Source organism: Electrona antarctica (assembly GCF_951216825.1).
Source record: "Electrona antarctica genome assembly, chromosome: 13".
Lineage (NCBI taxonomy): Eukaryota > Metazoa > Chordata > Actinopteri > Myctophiformes > Myctophidae > Electrona > Electrona antarctica.
Genome location: NC_136794.1, coordinates 51505543 through 51527585, shown reverse-complemented (window position 1 = coordinate 51527585; position 22043 = coordinate 51505543). Strand labels below are relative to the sequence as shown.

The following is a 22043-nucleotide window of genomic DNA, read 5'->3' as shown; positions in this document are numbered from 1 at the left end:
ACACACACACACACACCTCTCTGCTACCAGCACCTCCTCCTTCAAGGCACGCACGCACACACACACACACACACACACACCTCTCTGCTACCAGCACCTCCTCCTTCAAGGTACGCACGCACACACACACACACACACACACACACACACACACACACACACACACACACACACACACACACACACACACCTCTCTGCTACCAGCACCTCCTCCTTCAAGGTACGCACGCACACACACACACACACACACACCTCTCTGCTACCAGCACCTCCTCCTTCAAGGTACGCACACACACACACACACCTCTCTGCTACCAGCACCTCCTCCTTCAAGGTACGCACACACACACACACACCTCTCTGCTACCAGCACCTCCTCCTTCAAGGTACGCACGCACGCACACACACACACACCCACACACACACACACACACACACACACACACACACACACCTCTCTGCTACCAGCACCTCCTCCTTCAAGGTACGCACGCACACACACTCACACACACACACACACCTCTCTGCTACCAGCACCTCCTCCTTCAAGGTACGCACGCACACACACACACACACACACACCTCTGCTACCAGCACCTCCTCCTTCAAGGTACACACACACACACACACACACACACACACACACACACACACACACACACACACACACACACACACACACACACACACACACACCTCTCTGCTACCAGCACCTCCTCCTTCAAGGTACGCACGCACACACACACACACACACACACACACACCTCTCTGCTACCAGCACCTCCTCCTTCAAGGTATGCACGCACGCACACACACACACACACACACACACACACACACACACACACACACACACACACACACACACACACACACACACATTTCATTTTCTTTATTTGAGTCCACATTTATAAAATACATTATCAAGGGCACAAATATTTTCAGTTGCTTCTGATATCCCACGCACTCCAAACATCATGTGCTTTGAGTCCAAACAAGCCCTAAATGTACAGAATATAGGCAACACATGAACTTAATCACATCATATTCATAGGTCATATTACCAACACCGAAAGTAAATCATGGGTACAAAAAGCACCTTCTCCTCCAAATAGACCGACTGCCTATAATGGAGGAGATTGAACAGTATGTTGCAAGCTGCTTTGCCTTACACTTGGACAGCCCTATAATCCTCAAGCCTCTGACCACTAGCCTGTGGACATCATGTCTCTGACCACTAGCTGTGGACATCATGTCTCTGACCACTAGCCTGTGGACATCATGTCTCTGACCACTAGCCTGTGGACATCATGTCTCTGACCACTAGCCTGTGGACATCATGTCTCTGACCACTAGCCTGTGGACATCATGTCTCTGACCATTAGCCTGTGGACATCATGTCTCTGACCACTAGCCTGTGGACATCATGTCTCTGACCACTAGCCTGTGGACATCATGTCTCTGACCACTAGCCTGTGGACATCATGTCTCTGACCACTAGCCTGTGGACATCATGTCTCTGACCACTAGCCTGTGGACATCATGTCTCTGACCACTAGCCTGTGGACATCATGTCTCTGACCACTAGCCTGTGGACATCATGTCTCTGACCACTAGCCTGTGGACATCATGTCTCTGACCACTAGCCTGTGGACATCATGTCTCTGACCACTAGCCTGTGGACATCATGTCTCTGACCACTAGCTGTGGACATCATGTCTCTGACCACTAGCCTGTGGACATCATGTCTCTGACCACTAGCCTGTGGACATCATGTCTCTGACCACTAGCCTGTGGACATCATGTCTCTGACCACTAGCCTGTGGACATCATGTCTCTGACCACTAGCCTGTGGACATCATGTCTCTGACCACTAGCCTGTGGACATCATGTCTCTGACCACTAGCCTGTGGACATCATGTCTCTGACCACTAGCCTGTGGACATCATGTCTCTGACCACTAGCCTGTGGACATCATGTCTCTGACCACTAGCCTGTGGACATCATGTCTCTGACCACTAGCCTGTGGACATCATGTCTCTGACCACTAGCCTGTGGACATCATGTCTCTGACCACTAGCCTGTGGACATCATGTCTCTGACCACTAGCTGTGGACATCATGTCTCTGACCACTAGCCTGTGGACATCATGTCTCTGACCACTAGCCTGTGGACATCATGTCTCTGACCACTAGCCTGTGGACATCATGTCTCTGACCACTAGCCTGTGGACATCATGTCTCTGACCACTAGCCTGTGGACATCATGTCTCTGACCACTAGCCTGTGGACATCATGTCTCTGACCACTAGCCTGTGGACATCATGTCTCTGACCACTAGCCTGTGGACATCATGTCTCTGACCACTAGCCTGTGGACATCATGTCTCTGACCACTAGCCTGTGGACATCATGTCTCTGACCACTAGCCTGTGGACATCATGTCTCTGACCACTAGCCTGTGGACATCATGTCTCTGACCACTAGCCTGTGGACATCATGTCTCTGACCACTAGCCTGTGGACATCATGTCTCTGACCACTAGCCTGTGGATATGGCCCAGGCTGCCAAATATAAAAACAATGAGCTGACACGTATAGCCCAGTTGTATCATGGCCTGTACTAATGGTTGATATTTTACTTGTTTAGTAAGGAAAGCTTCCTCTAAACTTGAATCAAAAGCACAGCCAACTTCCAATAAAAAAAACTCTCTGCTGCGTCAATTATAATGACATCTGGTGTATTTGCAGTTATATTTGCAAATACGGTTGGGTCATTGCATTGAAACATTTCTGGTTTCACACAGGAATTTTTGTGAAACACAACAGAGGAATCAAACATAGGTGACACACTCTCACACACACACACACACACACACACACACACACACACACACACACACACACACACACACACACACACACACACACACACACACACACAGACACGCGTTTTGGCCGCTTGTATTGACAACCTTATTCTATCGGTCATGACCAGTTCAGGATGACCTTCAGTAACATGTTGTAATGCTCCTCATGGTCTCCTCAGGCTGAGGGAGAAGCTAGCAGAGATGTTAACATGGTGTAGGGTCTCCTCAGGCCTTCAGTAACATGGTGTAGGGTCTCCTCAGACCTTCAGTAACATGTTCCTCATGGTCTCCTCAGACCTTCAGTAACATGTTCCTCATGGTCTCCTCATGGTCTCCTCAGACCTTCAGTAACATGGTGTAGGGTCTCCTCATGGTCTCCTCAGACCTTCAGTAACATGGTGTAGGGTCTCCTCAGACCTTCAGTAACATGGTTTAGGGTCTCCTCAGACCTTCAGTAACATGGTGTAGGGTCTCCTCATGGTCTCCTCAGACCTTCAGTAACATGTTCCTCATGGTCTCCTCATGGTCTCCTCAGACCTTCAGTAACATGGTTTAGGGTCTCCTCAGACCTTCAGTAACATGGTTTAGGGTCTCCTCAGACCTTCAGTAACATGGTGTAGGGTCTCCTCAGACCTTCAGTAACATGGTGTATGGTCTCCTCAGACCTTCAGTAACATGGTGTATGGTCTCCTCAGACCTTCAGTAACATGGTGTATGGTCTCCTCAGACCTTCAGTAACATGGTGTAGGGTCTCCTCATGGTCTCCTCAGACCTTCAGTAACATGGTGTATGGTCTCCTCAGGCCTTCAGTAACATGGTGTATGGTCTCCTCAGACCTTCAGTAACATGGTGTAGGGTCTCCTCATGGTCTCCTCAGACCTTCAGTAACATGGTGTATGGTCTCCTCAGACCTTCAGTAACATGGTGTAGGGTCTCCTCATGGTCTCCTCAGACCTTCAGTAACATGGTGTATGGTCTCCTCAGACCTTCAGTAACATGGTGTATGGTCTCCTCAGACCTTCAGTAACATGGTGTAGGGTCTCCTCATGGTCTCCTCAGACCTTCAGTAACATGGTGTAGGGTCTCCTCAGACCTTCAGTAACATGGTGTAGGGTCTCCTCAGACCTTCAGTAACATGGTGTAGGGTCTCCTCAGACCTTCAGTAACATGGTTTATGGTCTCCTCAGACCTTCAGTAACATGGTGTAGGGTCTCCTCAGACCTTCAGTAACATGGTGTAGGGTCTCCTCAGACCTTCAGTAACATGGTTTATGGTCTCCTCAGACCTTCAGTAACATGGTGTAGGGTCTCCTCAGACCTTCAGTAACATGGTGTAGGGTCTCCTCAGACCTTCAGTAACATGGTGTAGGGTCTCCTCATGGTCTCCTCAGACCTTCAGTAACATGGTGTATGGTCTCCTCAGACCTTCAGTAACATGGTGTAGGGTCTCCTCATGGTCTCCTCAGACCTTCAGTAACATGGTGTATGGTCTCCTCAGACCTTCAGTAACATGGTGTAGGGTCTCCTCATGGTCTCCTCAGACCTTCAGTAACATGGTGTATGGTCTCCTCAGACCTTCAGTAACATGGTGTAGGGTCTCCTCATGGTCTCCTCAGACCTTCAGTAACATGGTTTAGGGTCTCCTCAGGCCTTCAGTAACATGGTGTAGGGTCTCCTCATGGTCTCCTCAGACCTTCAGTAACATGGTGTATGGTCTCCTCAGACCTTCAGTAACATGGTGTAGGGTCTCCTCATGGTCTCCTCAGACCTTCAGTAACATGGTGTATGGTCTCCTCAGACCTTCAGTAACATGGTGTATGGTCTCCTCAGACCTTCAGTAACATGGTGTATGGTCTCCTCAGACCTTCAGTAACATGGTGTATGGTCTCCTCAGACCTTCAGTAACATGGTGTAGGGTCTCCTCAGACCTTCAGTAACATGGTGTAGGGTCTCCTCAGACCTTCAGTAACATGGTGTATGGTCTCCTCAGACCTTCAGTAACATGGTGTAGGGTCTCCTCATGGTCTCCTCAGACCTTCAGTAACATGGTGTATGGTCTCCTCAGACCTTCAGTAACATGGTGTAGGGTCTCCTCATGGTCTCCTCAGACCTTCAGTAACATGGTGTAGGGTCTCCTCATGGTCTCCTCAGGCCTTCAGTAACATGGTGTATGGTCTCCTCAGACCTTCAGTAACATGGTGTAGGGTCTCCTCATGGTCTCCTCAGACCTTCAGTAACATGGTGTATGGTCTCCTCAGACCTTCAGTAACATGGTGTATGGTCTCCTCAGACCTTCAGTAACATGGTGTAGGGTCTCCTCATGGTCTCCTCAGACCTTCAGTAACATGGTGTAGGGTCTCCTCAGACCTTCAGTAACATGGTGTAGGGTCTCCTCAGACCTTCAGTAACATGGTGTAGGGTCTCCTCATGGTCTCCTCAGACCTTCAGTAACATGGTGTATGGTCTCCTCAGACCTTCAGTAACATGGTGTAGGGTCTCCTCATGGTCTCCTCAGACCTTCAGTAACATGGTGTATGGTCTCCTCAGACCTTCAGTAACATGGTGTATGGTCTCCTCAGACCTTCAGTAACATGGTGTAGGGTCTCCTCATGGTCTCCTCAGACCTTCAGTAACATGGTGTAGGGTCTCCTCAGACCTTCAGTAACATGGTGTAGGGTCTCCTCAGACCTTCAGTAACATGGTGTAGGGTCTCCTCATGGTCTCCTCAGACCTTCAGTAACATGTTCCTCATGGTCTCCTCAGACCTTCAGTAACATGGTGTAGGGTCTCCTCAGACCTTCAGTAACATGGTGTATGGTCTCCTCAGACCTTCAGTAACATGGTGTAGGGTCTCCTCATGGTCTCCTCAGACCTTCAGTAACATGGTGTATGGTCTCCTCAGACCTTCAGTAACATGGTGTAGGGTCTCCTCATGGTCTCCTCAGACCTTCAGTAACATGGTGTATGGTCTCCTCAGGCCTTCAGTAACATGGTTTATGGTCTCCTCAGACCTTCAGTAACATGGTTTAGGGTCTCCTCAGACCTTCAGTAACATGGTGTAGGGTCTCCTCAGACCTTCAGTAACATGGTGTAGGGTCTCCTCATGGTCTCCTCAGGCCTTCAGTAACATGGTGTAGGGTCTCCTCAGACCTTCAGTAACATGGTGTATGGTCTCCTCAGACCTTCAGTAACATGGTGTATGGTCTCCTCAGACCTTCAGTAACATGGTGTAGGGTCTCCTCATGGTCTCCTCAGACCTTCAGTAACATGGTGTAGGGTCTCCTCAGACCTTCAGTAACATGGTGTAGGGTCTCCTCATGGTCTCCTCAGACCTTCAGTAACATGGTGTAGGGTCTCCTCAGACCTTCAGTAACATGGTGTAGGGTCTCCTCATGGTCTCCTCAGACCTTCAGTAACATGGTGTAGGGTCTCCTCAGACCTTCAGTAACATGGTGTATGGTCTCCTCAGACCTTCAGTAACATGGTGTATGGTCTCCTCAGACCTTCAGTAACATGGTGTAGGGTCTCCTCAGACCTTCAGTAACATGGTGTAGGGTCTCCTCATGGTCTCCTCAGACCTTCAGTAACATGGTGTAGGGTCTCCTCAGACCTTCAGTAACATGGTGTAGGGTCTCCTCATGGTCTCCTCAGACCTTCAGTAACATGGTGTAGGGTCTCCTCAGACCTTCAGTAACATGGTGTAGGGTCTCCTCATGGTCTCCTCAGACCTTCAGTAACATGGTTTAGGGTCTCCTCAGGCCTTCAGTAACATGGTGTATGGTCTCCTCAGACCTTCAGTAACATGGTGTAGGGTCTCCTCATGGTCTCCTCAGACCTTCAGTAACATGGTTTAGGGTCTCCTCAGGCCTTCAGTAACATGGTGTATGGTCTCCTCAGACCTTCAGTAACATGGTGTATGGTTCCCTAATGTTCCTCATGGTCTCCTCATGGTCTCCTCAGACCTTCAGTAACATGGTGTAGGGTCTCCTCAGACCTTCAGTAACATGTTCCTCATGGTCTCCTCATGGTCTCCTCAGGCCCACACGCTGCGGGAGAAGCTAGCAGAGATGGAGACCTTCAGAGACATCCTGTGCAGACAGGTGGACACTCTGCAGAAGTTCTTTGACAGCTGTGTGGACAAGGACGACTTCCAGAGAGACACAGGTAGTACATACTGCTAATACTAATACTACTAATACTACTACTAGTATACTAATTACGGCTGTCACGATTCTCAATAAGTATCGAAATCAAATCGTAATTGACGTTCGACACAGTGTATCGAATTCACCAGCCGACTCACGGTATTTCATTACATGCGCACATCCGTCTGTTTTTTTCACCCCGGAACGTTTCTCACGGGACGTGTTTCAGTCGGACCGGATACAACGCTGCACCAAACAGCCTGTATAGAGGACCGGATACAACGCTGCACCAAGCAGCCTGTATAGAGGACCGGATACAACGCTGCACCAAGCAGCCTGTATGGAGGACTAGATACAACGCTGCACCAAGCAGCCTGTATGGAGGACTAGATACAACACTGCACCAAGCAGCCTGTATGGAGGACCGGATACAACGCTGCACCAAGCAGCCTGTATGGAGGACTAGATACAACGCTGCACCAAGCAGCCTGTATGGAGGACTAGATACAACGCTTCACCAAGCAGCCTGTATGGAGGACCGGATACAACGCTGCACCAAGCAGCCTGTATGGAGGACCGGATACAACGCTGCACCAAGCAGCCTGTATGGAGGACTCTATACAACGCTGCACCAAGCAGCCTGTATGGAGGACCGGATACAACGCTGCACCAAGCAGCCTGTATGGAGGACCGGATACAACGCTGCACCAAACAGCCTGTAGCTCATTGCAGAGAGCAGACGACAACAAAGCCAAATTCACTCAATGAAGAAGCCGTTTATATCGCTTTTGTCCCGTGGAGGACATTTAGATTTAACAATAGATGAAAAGCGTAGATAGAAGCAGTTGTGTACACTAGCGGAGTGACAGGTTCCATAACTTACGGGGCTGCCTGGAGTCTGGACTGGCGCTGGTTTACACACCATGGCTGCTTCAGCGTGTCCCGCATCGAGACGAGGACATGTCTGAGGACATTGTCTCATGATGATGGACATGTTGAGGACATTGCTGCCTCAACTGCACTCTCCAAAACTCCCCAGCTGGATCATTCCACTGTTTTTATTGATTTCATTCCTTCTTCTTAGTGTGTATGTGTGTGTCCTAATAAATTAATAAAGTCCCAGCCCAATTATTTACTTACTTCTATGTTATTTATACATTTATATTGTTGGTTATTCTCATTCTCATGTGTTAGTCAAATACAAGTGACTTATTGCAGAGAAACAATAGTTTTTCTTTACAAATCAAAACATTAGCCTAAAGGTGGCCTTACACTAGCCGATAATCGGGGGGTGCACGACTCAATCGATCTGCTCGGGGCCGCTCAAAGTGCGATCGGGATCGGCCCGATCAACATCAAGAATGTTTGATATTTGCTCTGCCCCGCTCCGATTATCCTGTAGTGTGTGGTGCTATCAGATTTCAGATTGAAAACAATCGGCTAGTGTAAGGCCACTTTAGTTAATAATCATATAGCGCTCTGTGTAAGGCCACCTTTAGTTAATAATCATATAGCGCTCTGTGTAAGGCCACCTTTAGTTAATAATCATATAGCGCTCTGTGTAAGGCCACCTTTAGTTAATAATCATATAGCGCTCTGTGTAAGGCCACCTTTAGTTAATAATCATATAGCGCTCTGTGTAAGGCCACCTTTAGTTAATAATCATATAGCGCTCTGTGCTGTAAGGCCACCTTTAGTTAATAATCATATAGCGCTCTGTGCTGTAAGACCACCTTTAGTTAATAATCATATAGCGCTCTGTGTAAGGCCACCTTTAGTTAATAATCATATAGCGCTCTGTGTAAGGCCACCTTTAGTTAATAATCATATAGCGCTCTGTGTAAGGCCACCTTTAGTTAATAATCATATAGCGCTCTGTGTAAGGCCACCTTTAGTTAATAATCATATAGCGCTCTGTGCTGTAAGGCCACCTTTAGTTAATAATCATATAGCGCTCTGTGCTGTAAGGCCACCTTTAGTTAATAATCATATAGCGCTCTGTGTAAGGCCACCTTTAGTTAATAATCATATAGCGCTCTGTGTAAGGCCACCTTTAGTTAATAATCATATAGCGCTCTGTGTAAGGCCACCTTTAGTTAATAATCATATACTCTGTGCTGTAAGGCCACCTTTAGTTAATAATCATATAGCGCTCTGTGCTGTAAGGCCACCTTTAGTTAATAATCATATAGCGCTCTGTGCTGTAAGGCCACCTTTAGTTAATAATCATATAGCGCTCTGTGCTGTAAGGCCACCTTTAGTTAATAATCATATAGCGCTCTGTGTAAGGCCACCTTTAGTTAATAATCATATAGCGCTCTGTGCTGTAAGGCCACCTTTAGTTAATAATCATATAGCGCTCTGTGCTGTAAGGCCACCTTTAGTTAATAATCATATAGCGCTCTGTGTAAGGCCACCTTTAGTTAATAATCATATAGCGCTCTGTGTAAGGCCACCTTTAGTTAATAATCATATAGCGCTCTGTGCTGTAAGGCCACCTTTAGTTAATAATCATATAGCGCTCTGTGCTGTAAGGCCACCTTTAGTTAATAATCATATAGCGCTCTGTGTAAGGCCACCTTTAGTTAATAATCATATAGCGCTCTGTGCTGTAAGGCCACCTTTAGTTAATAATCATATAGCGCTCTGTGCTGTAAGGCCACCTTTAGTTAATAATCATATAGCGCTCTGTGTAAGGCCACCTTTAGTTAATAATCATATAGCGCTCTGTGCTGTAAGGCCACCTTTAGTTAATAATCATATAGCGCTCTGTGTAAGGCCACCTTTAGTTAATAATCATATAGCGCTCTGTGCTGTAAGGCCACCTTTAGTTAATAATCATATAGCGCTCTGTAAGGCCACCTTTAGTTAATAATCATATAGCGCTCTGTGTAAGGCCACCTTTAGTTAATAATCATATAGCGCTCTGTGCTGTAAGGCCACCTTTAGTTAATAATCATATAGCGCTCTGTGCTGTAAGGCCACCTTTAGTTAATAATCATATAGCGCTCTGTGCTGTAAGGCCACCTTTAGTTAATAATCATATAGCGCTCTGTGCTGTAAGGCCACCTTTAGTTAATAATCATATAGCGCTCTGTGTAAGGCCACCTTTAGTTAATAATCATATAGCGCTCTGTGCTGTAAGGCCACCTTTAGTTAATAATCATCTGTGCTGAAAATACCAGGTTTTAAAAAATATCGATTGAATGGTATCGAATATCGTATCGAATTGTGACCTTAATAAATGTATTTAACCAAATGGACCTGTGGCGGTCACGGTGTTAAACTCCATGTGCGTTCCCGTGGTGTCTCCCCCTAGTGGTGGAGGAGGACGAGGAGGACTTCCTGGCTTCGTCCACCCGTCCTGACGGAGCAGCGGACTGTCTTCACAACAACAACGGCAGCAAGGAGAAACGTGAGGACTGGGGTGTGTGTGTGTGTGTGTGTGTGTGTGTGAGTGTGTGAGTGTGTGAGTGAGAGAGTGAGTGTGTGAGTGAGAGAGTGTGTGTGAGTGTGAGTGAGAGTGTGAGTCTGTGCGTGGACCACAATGGAAACAAGCTTCTGCTTTTTTGTGTATAGTCCATGTTGGTGTCTTCTAAATGGATGTCACTTTTGTCATTTTTTTAACTGCCAATAAAGTATTCTGTCTGTCTGTCTGTCTGCGTGCGTGTGTGCGCCGTGTGCGTGCGCCGTGCGTGTGTGTGTGTGTGTGCGTGCCACAGTGTGCGCTCCAGCCAGTCCTAAGGGTGTGAACGGCATCGACTTCAAAGGAGAGGCGATCACGTTCAAAGCAACGACGGCCGGAATCCTGTCCACTCTGAGCCACTGCATAGAGCTGATGGTCAAACGGGAGGACAGCTGGCAGAGGAGGCTGGACAAGGTACGCACGCACGCACGCACGCACACACGCACACACGCACCGAGCACGCACGCACAGATGTGGTGTGATATATGGTAATGCTCATATATAACCTGACTCCGCCAGATGGGGCAGCAGAGAGGCGGGATCAAGGCAGCACTGTGTATGCATTAATCCCGCCTCTAGCTGCCGCTGATTGGCCAGGCCGTTTTGTGGCCGGGCATCAAGTCTGCCTGAGAGTTCCCAGATGGGAGCAGGAGGGGGGAACCCAGTGTACTCTCTGCTGCCCCATTGTGAGCTTGTAGATCGGCTATTTTCAAATGGCCGAAATGTATAGGGTTGAAGTGGTTAATGTATGTTTTCTAATCAAAAATGAAAATCTCCAAAGTAACTAGTAACTAAAGTTTTCAAATAATTGTAGTGAAGTAAAAGTACAAATTGTGGCTCTGAGATGTAGTGGAGTAGAAGTAAAAGTACTGGAAATTGGAAATACTCAAGTAAAGTACAAATAGGCTACCTCAAAATTGTACTTAAGTAAAAGTACTTAGTTACTTTCCACCACTGCATAACGGTCAGATCTGGATTCTGGTCAGCCGTCTTATCCACGATGAAAACGGATACTTGACCACCTTACACGTTCACATACTGTTACACGCACACACACACGCACACACGCACATACACACACACACACACACACACACACACACACACACACACACACACACACACACACACACACACACACACACACACACACACACACACACACACACACACACACACCTTGTGCAATAAGCTGGCTAGCTGTAACTCCAGTCGTGGGCAGAAAGCATGTGTGTTCCTTGTAAAAAGCAGGAAGGCTCCTTAATCTTAAAGATTACAGACTGGATGGAGTCATAAATGTAAACCTCACAGAACTACAGTCACACATTAACCCAGAACACATTCTACACAGAACTACAGTCACATTAACCCAGAACACATTCTACACAGAACTACAGTCACATTAACCCAGAACACATTCTACACAGAACTACAGTCACATTAACCCAGAACACATTCTACACAGAACTACAGTCGCATTAACCCAGAACACATTCTACACAGAACTACAGTCACATTAACCCAGAACACATTCTACACAGAACTACAGTCACACATTAACCCAGAACACATTCTACACAGAACTACAGTCACATTAACCCAGAACACATTCTACACAGAACTACAGTCACACATTAACCCAGAACACATTCTACACAGAACTACAGTCACACATTAACCCAGAACACATTCTACACAGAACTACAGTCACACATTAACCCAGAACACATTCTACACAGAACTACAGTCACATTAACCCAGAACACATTCTACACAGAACTACAGTCACACATTAACCCAGAACACATTCTACACAGAACTACAGTCACACATTAACCCAGAACACATTCTACACAGAACTACAGTCACACATTAACCCAGAACACATTCTACACAGAACTACAGTCACACATTAACCCAGAACACATTCTACACAGAACTACAGTCACATTAACCCAGAACACATTCTACACAGAACTACAGTCACACATTAACCCAGAACACATTCTACACAGAACTACAGTCACACATTAACCCAGAACACATTCTACACAGAACTACAGTCACACATTAACCCAGAACACATTCTACACAGAACTACAGTCACACATTAACCCAGAACACATTCTACACAGAACTACAGTCACACATTAACCCAGAACACATTCTACACAGAACTACAGTCACACATTAACCCAGAACACATTCTACACAGAACTACAGTCACACATTAACCCAGAACACATTCTACACAAAACTACAGTCACACATTAACCCAGAACACATTCTACACAGAACTACAGAACTACAGTCACACATTAACCCAGAACACATTCTACACAGAACTACAAAACTACAGTCACACATTAACCCAGAACACATTCTACACAGAACTACAGTCACACATTAACCCAGAACACATTCTACACAGAACTACAGTCACACATTAACCCAGAACACATTCTACACAGAACTACAGTCACACATTAACCCAGAACACATTCTACACAGAACTACAGTCACATTAACCCAGAACACATTCTACACAGAACTACAGAACTACAGTCACACATTAACCCAGAACACATTCTACACAGAACTACAGTCACACATTAACCCAGAACACATTCTACACAGAACTACAGTCACACATTAACCCAGAACACATTCTACACAGAACTACAAAACTACAGTCACACATTAACCCAGAACACATTCTACACAGAACTACAGTCACATTAACCCAGAACACATTCTACACAGAACTACAAAACTACAGTCACACATTAACCCAGAACACATTCTACACAGAACTACAGAACTACAGTCACACATTAACCCAGAACACATTCTACACAGAACTACAGTCACACATTAACCCAGAACACATTCTACACAGAACTACAAAACTACAGTCACACATTAACCCAGAACACATTCTACACAGAACTACAGTCACATTAACCCAGAACACATTCTACACAGAACTACAAAACTACAGTCACACATTAACCCAGAACACATTCTACACAGAACTACAAAACTACAGTCACACATTAACCCAGAACACATTCTACACAGAACTACAGAACTACAGTCACACATTAACCCAGAACACATTCTACACAGAACTACAGTCACACATTAACCCAGAACACATTCTACACAGAACTACAGTCACATTAACCCAGAACACATTCTACACAGAACTACAGAACTACAGTCACACATTAACCCAGAACACATTCTACACAGAACTACAAAACTACAGTCACACATTAACCCAGAACACATTCTACACAGAACTACAGTCACACATTAACCCAGAACACATTCTACACAGAACTACAAAACTACAGTCACACATTAACCCAGAACACATTCTACACAGAACTACAGTCACATTAACCCAGAACACATTCTACACAGAACTACAAAACTACAGTCACACATTAACCCAGAACACATTCTACACAGAACTACAGAACTACAGTCACATTAACCCAGAACACATTCTACACAGAACTACAGTCACATTAACCCAGAACACATTCTACACAGAACTACAAAACTACAGTCACACATTAACCCAGAACACATTCTACACAGAACTACAGAACTACAGTCACATTAACCCAGAACACATTCTACACAGAACTACAGAACTACAGTCACACATTAACCCAGAACACATTCTACACAGAACTACAGAACTACAGTCACATTAACCCAGAACACATTCTACACAGAACTACAGTCACACATTAACCCAGAACACATTCTACACAGAACTACAGTCACATTAACCCAGAACACATTCTACACAGAACTACAGTCACATTAACCCAGAACACATTCTACACAGAACTACAGTCACATTAACCCAGAACACATTCTACACAGAACTACAGTCACACATTAACCCAGAACACATTCTACACAGAACTACAGTCACACATTAACCCAGAACACATTCTACACAGAACTACAGTCACACATTAACCCAGAACACATTCTACACAGAACTACAGTCACACATTAACCCAGAACACATTCTACACAGAACTACAGTCACACATTAACCCAGAACACATTCTACACAGAACTACAGTCACACATTAACCCAGAACACATTCTACACAGAACTACAGTCACACATTAACCCAGAACACATTCTACACAGAACTACAGTCACACATTAACCCAGAACACATTCTACACAGAACTACAGTCACACATTAACCCAGAACACATTCTACACAGAACTACAGTCACACATTAACCCAGAACACATTCTACACAGAACTACAGTCACATTAACCCAGAACACATTCTACACAGAACTACAGTCACACATTAACCCAGAACACATTCTACACAGAACTACAGTCACATTAACCCAGAACACATTCTACACAGAACTACAGTCACATTAACCCAGAACACATTCTACACAGAACTACAGTCACATTAACCCAGAACACATTCTACACAGAACTACAGTCACACATTAACCCAGAACACATTCTACACAGAACTACAGTCACACATTAACCCAGAACACATTCTACACAGAACTACAGTCACACATTAACCCAGAACACATTCTACACAGAACTACAGAACTACAGTCACATTAACCCAGAACACATTCTACACAGAACTACAGTCACACATTAACCCAGAACACATTCTACACAGAACTACAGTCACACATTAACCCAGAACACATTCTACACAGAACTACAGTCACACATTAACCCAGAACACATTCTACACAGAACTACAGTCACACATTAACCCAGAACACATTCTACACAGAACTACAGTCACACATTAACCCAGAACACATTCTACACAGAACTACAGTCACACATTAACCCAGAACACATTCTACACAGAACTACAGTCACACATTAACCCAGAACACATTCTACACAGAACTACAGTCACACATTAACCCAGAACACATTCTACACAGAACTACAGTCACATTAACCCAGAACACATTCTATACAGAACTACAGAACTACAGTCACACATTAACCCAGAACACATTCTACACAGAACTACAGTCACACATTAACCCAGAACACATTCTACACAGAACTACAGTCACACATTAACCCAGAACACATTCTACACAGAACTACAGTCACACATTAACCCAGAACACATTCTACACAGAACTACAGTCACATTAACCCAGAACACATTCTACACAGAACTACAGTCACATTAACCCAGAACACATTCTACACAGAACTACAGTCACACATTAACCCAGAACACATTCTACACAGAACTACAGTCACACATTAACCCAGAACACATTCTACACAGAACTACAGTCACACATTAACCCAGAACACATTCTACACAGAACTACAGTCACACATTAACCCAGAACACATTCTACACAGAACTACAGTCACACATTAACCCAGAACACATTCTACACAGAACTACAGTCACACATTAACCCAGAACACATTCTACACAGAACTACAGTCACACATTAACCCAGAACACATTCTACACATAACTACAGTCACACATTAACCCAGAACACATTCTACACAGAACTACAGTCACACATTAACCCAGAACACATTCTACACAGAACTACAGAACTACAGTCACACATTAACCCAGAACACATTCTACACAGAACTACAGTCACACATTAACCCAGAACACATTCTACACAGAACTACAGAACTACAGTCACATTAACCCAGAACACATTCTACACAGAACTACAGTCACACATTAACCCAGAACACATTCTACACAGAACTACAGTCACATTAACCCAGAACACATTCTACACAGAACTACAGTCACACATTAACCCAGAACACATTCTACACAGAACTACAGTCACACATTAACCCAGAACACATTCTACACAGAACTACAGTCACATTAACCCAGAACACATTCTACACAGAACTACAGTCACATTAACCCAGAACACATTCTACACAGAACTACAGTCACATTAACCCAGAACACATTCTACACAGAACTACAGTCACATTAACCCAGAACACATTCTACACAGAACTACAGTCACATTAACCCAGAACACATTCTACACAGAACTACAGTCACATTAACCCAGAACACATTCTACACAGAACTACAGAACTACAGTCACATTAACCCAGAACACATTCTACACAGAACTACAGTCACACATTAACCCAGAACACATTCTACACAGAACTACAGTCACACATTAACCCAGAACACATTCTACACAGAACTACAGTCACACATTAACCCAGAACACATTCTACACAGAACTACAGTCACACATTAACCCAGAACACATTCTACACAGAACTACAGTCACACATTAACCCAGAACACATTCTACACAGAACTACAGTCACACATTAACCCAGAACACATTCTACACAGAACTACAGTCACACATTAACCCAGAACACATTCTACACAGAACTACAGTCACACATTAACCCAGAACACATTCTACACAGAACTACAGTCACACATTAACCCAGAACACATTCTACACAGAACTACAGTCACACATTAACCCAGAACACATTCTACACAGAACTACAGTCACACATTAACCCAGAACACATTCTACACAGAACTACAGAACTACAGTCACATTAACCCAGAACACATTCTACACAGAACTACAAAACTACAGTCACACATTAACCCAGAACACATTCTACACAGAACTACAGTCACACATTAACCCAGAACACATTCTACACAGAACTACAGTCACACATTAACCCAGAACACATTCTACACAGAACTACAGTCACACATTAACCCAGAACACATTCTACACAGAACTACAGAACTACAGTCACATTAACCCAGAACACATTCTACACAGAACTACATAACTACAGTCACACATTAACCCAGAACACATTCTACACAGAACTACAGAACTACAGTCACATTAACCCAGAACACATTCTACACAGAACTACAGTCACACATTAACCCAGAACACATTCTACACAGAACTACAGTCACATTAACCCAGAACACATTCTACACAGAACTACAGTCACATTAACCCAGAACACATTCTACACAGAACTACAGTCACACATTAACCCAGAACACATTCTACACAGAACTACAGTCACACATTAACCCAGAACACATTCTACACAGAACTACAGTCACACATTAACCCAGAACACATTCTACACAGAACTACAGTCACACATTAACCCAGAACACATTCTACACAGAACTACAGTCACACATTAAACCAGAACACATTCTACACAGAACTACAGTCACACATTAACCCAGAACACATTCTACACAGAACTACAGTCACACATTAACCCAGAACACATTCTACACAGAACTACAGTCACACATTAACCCAGAACACATTCTACACAGAACTACAGTCACACATTAACCCAGAACACATTCTACACATAACAGTCACACATTAACCCAGAACACATTCTACACAGAACTACAGTCACATTAACCCAGAACACATTCTACACATAACTACAGTCACATTAACCCAGAACACATTCTACACAGAACTACAGTCACATTAACCCAGAACACATTCTACACAGAACTACAGTCACATTAACCCAGAACACATTCTACACAGAACTACAGTCACACATTAACCCAGAACACATTCTACACAGAACTACAGTCACATTAACCCAGAACACATTCTACACAGAACTACAGAACTACAGTCACACATTAACCCAGAACACATTCTACACAGAACTACAGTCACATTAACCCAGAACACATTCTACACAGAACTACAGAACTACAGTCACATTAACCCAGAACACATTCTACACAGAACTACAGTCACACATTAACCCAGAACACATTCTACACATAACTACATTAACCCATTTACACCTGAGAACACATTCTACTAAATGTCTAATAAATCCTGACATTTCTGAAAACCCTCATGTTTCTATATCAACCGTTTTCATGTCAAGAACCCCCAGAAACGATACTGTATGTAATTGTTTAATTGGCCGCCGACCCCCATCTGAAAAATGAAAAATGAATTGAACCTGTTTGTTTGAGCCGAATCTGGGTTGCATGTGGTTTGTTGAACTCCCCCTGGTGTTGTGGGTGTGAACTTCTTTGACATTAACTGGCTTATGGCCAGCCTAATTAACAGTGGATTGTGCCTTCTGCCTGCACTATTCATATGTTTAATTCGTCATTTTAAAGCCAATAGAAAAATGGGTATCTTAGTGAAGTATTTACTAAGAACTATCTTAGTGTAGTATTTAGACAGGTACATGGGTATCTTAGTGTAGTATTTAGACAGGTACATGGGTATCTTAGTGAAGTATTTAGACAGGTACATGGGTATCTTAGTGAAGTATTTAGACAGGTACATGGGTATCTTAGTGAAGTATTTAGACAGGTACATGGGTATCTTAGTGAAGTATTTAGACAGGTACATGGGTATCTTAGTGAAGTATTTAGACAGGTACATGGGTATCTTAGTGAAGTATTTAGACATGTACATGGGTATCTTAGTGAAGTATTTAGACAGGTACATGGGTATCTTAGTGAAGTATTTAGACATGTGCATGGGTATCTTAGTGAAGTATTTAGACAGGTACATGGGTATCTTAGGGAAGTATTTAGACATGTACATGGGTATCTTAGTGAAGTATTTAGACAGGTACATGGGTATCTTAGTGAAGTATTTAGACAGGTACATTGGTATCTTAGTGAAGTATTTAGACAGGTACATGGGTATCTAGGTATTGTAGTCCAGACCCATTGCAAGATGCTGTACTCGTCGTCAACCCTAAGGCCTCACTCAGACCTTTACAGCGTTGTGAATGTCATGGCCGCCCCAATGCATTTCCAATGGAGGTCACATGGTCTGTTGTATGGCTTTCAGCTGTGTTTCGACTGCCCCCTCCCCCTCACACAACACAAATGTTGTGTCAAACCATGTGACCTCCATTGGAAATGCATTGGGGCGGCCATGACACTACACAACATTCATCCAACAAGCATACAGCAATGCAGTAAAGGTCTGAGCTCAGCCTCAGCCATTCCAACCACCACAGCGAGTGGAATGAACTACATCTCCCACAGTTCACCCTGGCTGTGATCACGGCGAGTGGAATGAACTCCAACTCCCACAGTTCACCCTGGCTGTGATCACAACGAGTGAAATGAACTACAACTGAACTACAACTCCCAAATGAACTACAGCTCCCACAGTTCTCCCTGTGATGTCATCACAATGAGTGGAAGAAACTCCAACTTCCACCGTGTAGAGTTCAGACCAGTGTTGCCATGTCTGCTTATAATGAGCGACTTTGGGCTCTTTTTCTGTAAAGTTTTCTGTGAGTTGCTTGTAAATATTGGTAATTCCGGGTTGCAGTTTATTGGTATTGTTTCTAAAGTGTAGTTGTTTATTTGGTCTTGTTTCTAAAGTGTAGTTGTTTATTTGGTCTTGTTTCTAAAGTGTAGTTGTTTATTAAAATAGTGTAGTCGCTTATTTCTCTCACGCAATCTGGCAACTCTGGTTCACACTGTAGAGGAATGCCTGGTGTCATGGCCTCGAGGAAAACACACACACACACACACACACACGCCTATTCCTCCCCGCCTCTGCTCAGCTGATGTTGTAAAACCAGTTCTGTGTGTGTGTGTGTGTGTGTGTGTGTGTGTGTGTGTGTGTGTGTGTGTGTGTGTGTGTGTGTGTGTGTGTGTGTGTGTGTGTGTGTGTGTGTGTGTGTGTGTGTGTGTGTGTGGCCCAACCCTAAAGCCAGAGAATAGAAAACAGGGAAGAGGTTTCAGTTGAGTAAGACTGGCTCCTGGAACCACCTGCTCTCTGTGTGTGTGTTTGCGTGAGCGCTCTCACATGGCTGTAGTTGGTTCCCAGTGCAGAGTAAAGCTAGGCTGTGTGTGTGAGAAACGACATTAAGGAAACACTATTTAGAGTTGGCGTTGGTTTCCTACTGAAGGACGAGTTTGTTTGTTCCTACTAACCGGCTTAGTGAGCGGTTTAAGGTTTAAGGGTGGGTTAGTTCGGTAGTTAGTCAGTTTAGTTACCGAGCGCTCGGTGGGACACTTTGGGCATGCTAGTTAGGACACTTTGCTGTCAGGATACTAAACTATTGGATGATTACTAGAGAGCGCTCGGTGCATACGTTAGAACACGTTGCTGCCAGGGTCAGGGTCAGCGTTAGGGTCAGACTTGGGGTCAGAGTTGGGGTCAGATTTAGGGTTAGGGTCAGTTCGAACACGTTGCTGCCAGTGTTAAGGTCGGGGTCAGTTCGCTGGTGACCCGGGTGGACACATCGAGGATTTACGGCGTAGGTTTATCGCCCGTTCCGTCGCGTTGCGTTGTGTTGGTTCCGTGGCTGTCAGGATGTCGAGCAGGACGGCCTGGTGGAACCTCTGGAAACCATCTCTCCAATGCAGAGCAGACCTTAAACACAGTCTGAGCAGCCAGAGCTGGATCCCTCTGAGAACAGTAAGATAATACTACTACTAATACTACTGATAATACCTTAAACACAGTCTGAGCAGCCAGAGCTGGATCCCTCTGAGAACAGTAAGATAATACTACTAATACTCCTGATAATACCTTAAACACAGTCTGAGCAGCCAGAGCTGGATCCCTCTGAGAACAGTAAGATAATACTACTGATAATACCTTAAACACAGTCTGAGCAGCCAGAGCTGGATCCCTCTGAGGACAGTAAGATAATACTACTAATACTACTGATAATACCTTAAACACAGTCTGAGCAGCCAGAGCTGGATCCCTCTGAGAACAGTAAGATAATACTACTACTAATACTACTGATAATACCTTAAACACAGTCTGAGCAGCCAGAGCTGGATCCCTCTGAGAACAGTAAGATAATACTCCTGATAATACCTTAAACACAGTCTGAGCAGCCAGAGCTGGATCCCTCTGAGAACAGTAAGATAATACTCCTGATAATACCTTAAACACAGTCTGAGCAGCCAGAGCTGGATCCCTCTGAGAACAGTAAGATAATACTACTACTAATACTACTGATAATACCTTAAACACAGTCTGAGCAGCCAGAGCTGGATCCCTCTGAGAACAGTAAGATAATACTACTGATAATACCTTAAACACAGTCTGAGCAGCCAGAGCTGGATCCCTCTGAGAACAGTAAGATAATACTACTAATACTACTGATAATACCTTAAACACAGTCTGAGCAGCCAGAGCTGGATCCCTCTGAGGACAGTAAGATAATACTCCTGATAATACCTTAAACACAGTCTGAGCAGCCAGAGCTGGATCCCTCTGAGAACAGTAAGATAATACTACTGATAATACCTTAAACACAGTCTGAGCAGCCAGAGCTGGATCCCTCTGAGAACAGTAAGATAATACTACTACTAATACTACTGATAATACCTTAAACACAGTCTGAGCAGCCAGAGCTGGATCCCTCTGAGAACAGTAAGATAATACTACTGATAATACCTTAAACACAGTCTGAGCAGCCAGAGCTGGATCCCTCTGAGAACA

The 22043-nt window shown here is 44.5% G+C and overlaps 1 protein-coding gene across 1 annotated transcript in view; it reads left to right on the top strand.

Annotated features, from left to right (window-relative positions):
• The window catches only part of LOC306935045 (ceramide transfer protein-like), a gene marked incomplete at its 3' end in the record, with an annotated part of 32476 nt that extends 11514 nt beyond the window's left edge, over window positions 1–20962 (top strand). The window contains exons 6-9 of the mRNA XM_079517868.1: window positions 6904–7030; window positions 10331–10426; window positions 10734–10891; window positions 20897–20962. Coding sequence (XP_079373994.1) covers window positions 6904–7030; window positions 10331–10426; window positions 10734–10891; window positions 20897–20962 — 447 coding nt within the window. The remainder of the gene's footprint in view (window positions 1–6903; window positions 7031–10330; window positions 10427–10733; window positions 10892–20896) is intronic.
• Between the last annotated feature and the right edge of the window lie 1081 nt (window positions 20963–22043).